This window comes from Callorhinchus milii, unplaced genomic scaffold (assembly GCF_018977255.1).
Source record: "Callorhinchus milii isolate IMCB2004 unplaced genomic scaffold, IMCB_Cmil_1.0 Scaffold15, whole genome shotgun sequence".
Lineage (NCBI taxonomy): Eukaryota > Metazoa > Chordata > Chondrichthyes > Chimaeriformes > Callorhinchidae > Callorhinchus > Callorhinchus milii.
The window spans coordinates 4,473,577-4,479,576 of record NW_024704756.1 but is presented as its reverse complement, the minus strand read 5'-3'; the positions used below and the strand labels follow the sequence as shown (position 1 = coordinate 4,479,576).

Below are 6,000 nucleotides of genomic sequence, written 5' to 3'. Positions count from 1 at the left end.
GGTATGAGAGTACAGCAGGCAAAATATTCGAATCAGGTCAGGAGGATTCCCAGGAGAAGGTGCTTGTCAAGCTGAATCATATTACAAAAGCAGGTGGCCATTCCCACACCACTGAGAAATGCAGAGAGGTGTTTCTCACCGTGATGCTGGGGGCTGGTTTTCATTTCCAAACCGTTTTAAATCGCTCACTGACTGTTGTGGAAACCGTTCCCAAAACCCGTCACATTTAATCAACTACATGACATTTTGTTTCAGCCATAAATTAAAACACTTTTTTTTCTTAATCATGTGAGGAGCGGGAGCGTGAGAGTGGGGGGAGCGAGGTTTGAATGATGGCACGACACAGACAGTTTTTTGCTTTCTTCCTGTGTGTGTCTGCAGACCACACATGCAGATGAGTAGAGCAGCCGTATGAGTAACACACTTGTCAAGCGCTGCTGTGAGCCACCTGCTACAGACAGAGTCTGAACCACTTGGAACACTTCCATAATGAGTTGTTTGGTTGGAAGCAATTTTTAAAACAAATACAAATAAAACCATAAACCCTGCTGATAAACACTTTTACTGGCGTTTTACTCCCTTGCCGCCTTCAAGGCCCGTCTCAAGACTTTCCTCTTTGATCGTGCTTTCGGCCCCCTTCCAACCCTCACCCTCCGGCTCTCTTGATTTCAACCCCCAGCTCGGTTGCAAACCCTTAATTGTCCTCCTGATGTAAAAGGCGCTATATGTAAATGCAATTTATTGTTGTCTGTGAAGTGGGAAGAGTTAACCATAGAAATTGACAGTTGGCTATCACTTACCCAGTGACTGAGGTCAGTCCCATCTGAAATCAGCTGACTCAACACAAACCAAAAGATTCAACCTTCCTGATCTGTGTGGGACTAGATAAACTTGCGAACTAATGAAGTGATCATTGAGCGGAGGATTGATGGATTGGATTGATGGATGGATTGATGGACTGTCATTCATGAGGCAAGTACACTCACTTGAATTAGAGCGCATTAAAGATTCACTGGGAAAGGATAATATAGCTGTAAGTTGCAGGAATCGCAAGTAGAGAGGGTGACCAAAAAGTCTTATTTTTCAGCTACCCTATTATCTAAACGAAATCATAACTTCTTTAAGACTTTAAGATATTGTAATGGTATCATGACTTTTCGGTCACCCTGTATTTGCCAGGTAAGTGCCATTAATTTAAGAATTAATAATCACTTGATCCCTATTGTAATCCAAACACGGAATCCATTCATTTTAAGGAGTAGTTGTGCCAGTCTGACTTGAAGCTGATGATTTCCTTACTGAACATCTGCTCTGTGTAAATGGTGTCACCAGCATCGATCTGTTCAGAGACTTGTCACTAACATTAAGTCTCAGCCAAGCATTTGCAATTTTTCGTGCCGAATCTCATTTGTTTGTTGCACGTTTCTGAGCCTTTGAGCATGTTTAGCAGAAAATATCTTTCAAATCACAGCTCCTTTGGATATCCTCACCGCACAAGACACTCGTGCTCTGACATTTCATTGTAAAATCGGGCGTCTACTTGGCCTCTTCAGCTGTCATCATTACTTGAAGGGCAATTAAACTCTAGTAGGAGAGACATTCGTGCAATGCATTATTACTCTCTTTCCAGATCTGTATTGAATTATGCGGTCGTGCTTTATGCTGGGAAAATATCACAATCCAAGAGAAACCACAACCTATGGCACAAAGGATAACTCCATAGTTTTATTCCACAGTTCAAATCTCTGAAGCATTATTCAGAAATAAAATGTGTCTGAATTTGCAAATTGAAATAAAACCATAAACCCTGCGGTTAAACACTTTTACTCCCTTGCCTCCAGTCAATTTGCTTTATAGTATATTCTGTGAAGCGCTTTGAGACATCTCAAATATGTGATAAGGCGCTACATCAAAGGCAAGGGTTATATTATTAAAATGATATTCTATTAGCAGCAAAACAAAGTACAGGAATTCTTTGTACAACTTCCAATATTGAAGAATGGTGAGATCCATCACTCAATGTGAATATTATAATAGGAATTGGTTTTACAGACTCTTTTTCTATCTCTTCACAACCATCCACATCAAGTCAACTCTGTGCCACCATTCCGAGCTTGGTTTGGAGTGCTCTGAGATGTTATCCTGCATAAAGGACACAGTGGTAGCACTCTCGCCTCTGCGTCAGAAGGTTGTGGGTTCAAGTCCCACATTAGGATTTGGAATCACATTGTCTAAGCTGACAATCCAATGCAGTGCTATATCAAAGGCAAGGATTATTAATATGATATAAATGCAAGTTGTTGTTGTTGTCATCACTAAATTTGCTCTTTATAGACCAATGTCAAAATGATGATGAACTTTGATGAACTTAAACTTGCGTCGCATAGTACTCTTGATGTAGCACCATTTCCTTTGCGGAAAGGCAAATTGCAACATCGGAAAATATCATTATGTAAAGAGACGCCAAGTCTTTTTTAAGAGGTTACAAATTCAATAGTGAATCCTGAGATGTTAGGGAGTCTTAGAGAATGGTGGGGGCCAGGACACTGGGACTCATTTGAAAAGCAGCTCAATGTTGTGATAGGACGAGGGTGTGTATTCTGGAAAGGTGAGATCAGATGGGCCAAAGGGTCTTCTTCATCCAAACCGACCTAGTGATCTTGTGTGGAGTCCGAGATTCCTGGTCCCACCCCCAACAGACCCGCAATTTAGCTGAACTGTGAAATACGTTATTTAGTGACTGGGCCACAAAATAATTGTCTGTTCTGCAAAACACCATTCAGTCTTGGAGAGAACGAGTCTGTCTGGTGGCTTTTTGGGTGGTCGGCAATTAATGACAAGACAAGCGCTGTCCAGAATCAGATGCTGCCCAGTGCTCACGGGGTTACAGGATCGTAGGGGGTAACGGGTACCATGTGTGAAAATGTGAGAAAACATTTTGCAGGGAAAATTGCCACCATTGCAAACCCCGCTTAGTAAATACCTCTCATTGTTGATAGCACGTATGATATTTCACGACGAAGTTCACAATTTGATCCAGTTGGATTGAGATACATTGCACAGCAAACACAGATTGTCCATTCCCAGTCTGACCCTTTAAGGCAGCACTGCAAAATTCTATCTGACGTCTTAAGCAAAAGCTGTTTCTTATTAGCTTAGTTTTAACCCCTGAATTAAACTCTTAAAGCGATATGTTTTAGAAAGGTTCCACTTACTGTTTGTGGAACACTACTGTGCACAATCGGCTGCCACATTTCAACCACGCAATATACAGTCAATTCGCCATACAGTTTATTCTGCGAAGCTCTTTGAGACGTCTCAACGGCATAATAAGACGCTTTATATCAAATGCAACGATTATTATTGTTGCTTAGCGCCCAGCTCCTCAATGCAACATGTTTAAGTTGACAGTGATGTCTTAAGGATGGACAGAACAGCTTTAAGAGACTTCTTGAAGCCCTTTCCTTGATGGAGTGGAGTGATGCCATTAGCACCCCTCGCCAGCACACTCACATCTCACATGCAGCAAAGTCCAGGGTTGGAACATGTACTGAACAGTAGCGTGGAAATAGAATCCAAAGGTAGTGATTTATCCTCTATCTGCTCCTCTGAGGAAATCTAACATTGTCCATCCAAATCTATCATTCTCTCCCTTTTATCCGCTGCTATGTGTTCTAAGATCTTTTATGAGTGACGTTTATTGCTGGTGAGCTCTTCAGTGACCCGTCCTACCAGGGAATGAGTCACTTTACTCGTGGTGATTGTCTGGCATATGGTTTGTATATTATGCTCTGTCTCAATGCTCACGGGAGTGATTTATTGCCACAGCAACGGCGCCTTTGACACAGTTGAATTCCTCTCTCGATTTCATTCATAGATCCAGTGCTGCATGCATGAGCCACGTCCAGAAGTTTCAGACTGAGTTAGACCTGAACAACAAGCAGTCATGTTAAGAAACCTACTTCTGTTCCTGTCTGTCTCTGTGAGGATGGCTGCTGTCAATGGATACGGATACAGATATGGGTATGGATATGGGTATGAAGGTAAGTGTCTGATCTCTGCCTATTGTAGCGAATGCATGATAGAGCATTTGTAATTTTATATGCAGTATATTATAAAATATTAAAATGCCATTGTAAATGCCGTTTTTCTAGTCTGAGTTTGTTTAACTAGTTCCGTGTAAAAGTTGTTTCTGAATGTGAATGCTCTAATGGGGAAATCCAGCTTGAACACTTCGAGTAATGAGCATTCTGTCAGGCGTTAAACGGTGTATTTGTGAACTTGAGCGATGATGTGCTGAGGGCTTCCAACACTGAAAGTTACAATGCAGATGTAGAGAAGTGTAGTGGTAAAATTTGCGTTATTCCTTTAGCAGCGATACTCCAGTGCTAATTTAAGGAATATGCGTGGATCAGTACTTAAAAATTTACCGTGCAAACGTCTTCAAGGGAGTTTCTTAATTCATGCTGTGAAGTTAATCAGCCAAGTATAGAATAATGGGTATCTGGGACTGAAAGGGGCTTCAGAAACCTATGAAATTCAAAAAATTTGCATTAAGGCCAATGTCTTAAAGTGTAAGATTGTGCAGAAAATCCTTACATTCAGTCTCAATTTGAAAATCGCATAAAAATAAACAAACAAAATCCTTACATTTGATGTAATGTTTTTTACGATGGGAGGACATTTCAAAGTGCTTCACAGCACATACCATCAAGTGTAGTGACTGCTTTATTTTATAGCCAAAAGCCTACAAGACAATTCGAAAGGAATGCATTACAAAATGCCACAAATCACACCCAAGATATCATTTTAATGGCACGTCATTTTGGGGGCTAAAATGTGATTTAAATTGCACAACAACTTTTTTGAAAAAAATCTGCATGTGGGGGAGCGACTTAAAAATCTCTTTGTGTTAACGCAGAATGAGAATTGCTCCACAGGGTTAATGATTGGTAGGTACTGTAATTGCTGCAAGTTCATTGAGAAATAAACAACTGGGATCAGTTATAAACCAACATCTATTAAACAATTATATCCTAAAAACAGCTGTACCATCTGCGGCGATTAGTCACTGGTAAAATGTAACAAAAGGATTTCAACATTATCGCCTCTCAACCTCCCCTTTCTTGTCTTCTGATATAATGATTTGCAGGAGTGGACAGATCAGGCAGATCAGCCTTATAACAAGCACTTGCGTACAAAAATTATATGGTTTGCACGTGCCATATAAAATAGCCTGTGAGTTACAGACTCGTAATGTTAATCTCGGGCTTTCTGACATTACAGGGATCTGTTCTGATGCGCTGCAGTTTGTAATACTTGCAGGCCAACCGCTGTTCCCCACGAGCCATCCCAGCAATAGTTAATTGTGCAGAAGATCGCAACCTCATCAAATTCCTGTCCCAGGGCTGTCTTGTTTGCAGGTTGCTTGCTGCTTCTTGGCCCAGTGTCTGAAACTAATGGCTTAGAGAAATTAGGGAGACATTCATATGCTGTGACAACTTGATTTTGCAGTAACACCGCAACCCCTAACCACTACACACCAGGTGCAGTGGGCGGGGAAATCTCTGGGGCGGGGGGGGTGAGATGCAATGAGCAGTAATTATAATCTTTGCATTTGATATCGAGCCTTATTGGGTCATGGAGACGTCTGAAAGCGTTTCACAGAATATACTGTTGACTATATATTTTGTGGTAAAAGGCAGCATTGTCCCACAAATGAACAATTGTGGATTGATTGACCAGATTATTATTATATTTTTTTGAGGGATCCAACAATCGACTAAAAACCAGGTTCCTATTTACTGCTGGGTAACAGAGGTGTGAGGAACATTGCCTACGGGTTTGCCCTGCCCGCGAATCAAACCCAGGTCCTCTCGCATGTGAGGCGAGTATTCTAAGCACTATGCTACAGGACTCCACAGGCAACACTGGGCAGTTCCACAGCAAAATTAAGCCATGTTTAACAATTAAGAAATTGTTTCCTGTCTGTCCAGCTCA

The 6,000-nt window shown here is 41.3% G+C and overlaps 1 protein-coding gene across 1 annotated transcript in view; it reads left to right on the top strand.

Moving 5' to 3' along the window:
* The first annotated feature begins 3,517 nt into the window (after positions 1–3,517).
* Positions 3,518–6,000, top strand: part of srpx2 (sushi-repeat containing protein X-linked 2) — a 31,610-nt gene continuing 29,127 nt past the window's right edge. The window contains exons 1-2 of the mRNA XM_007891611.2: positions 3,518–3,581; positions 3,878–4,043. Of these exons, the coding sequence (XP_007889802.2) occupies positions 3,947–4,043 (97 nt within the window). The 5' untranslated portion in view covers positions 3,518–3,581; positions 3,878–3,946. The remainder of the gene's footprint in view (positions 3,582–3,877; positions 4,044–6,000) is intronic.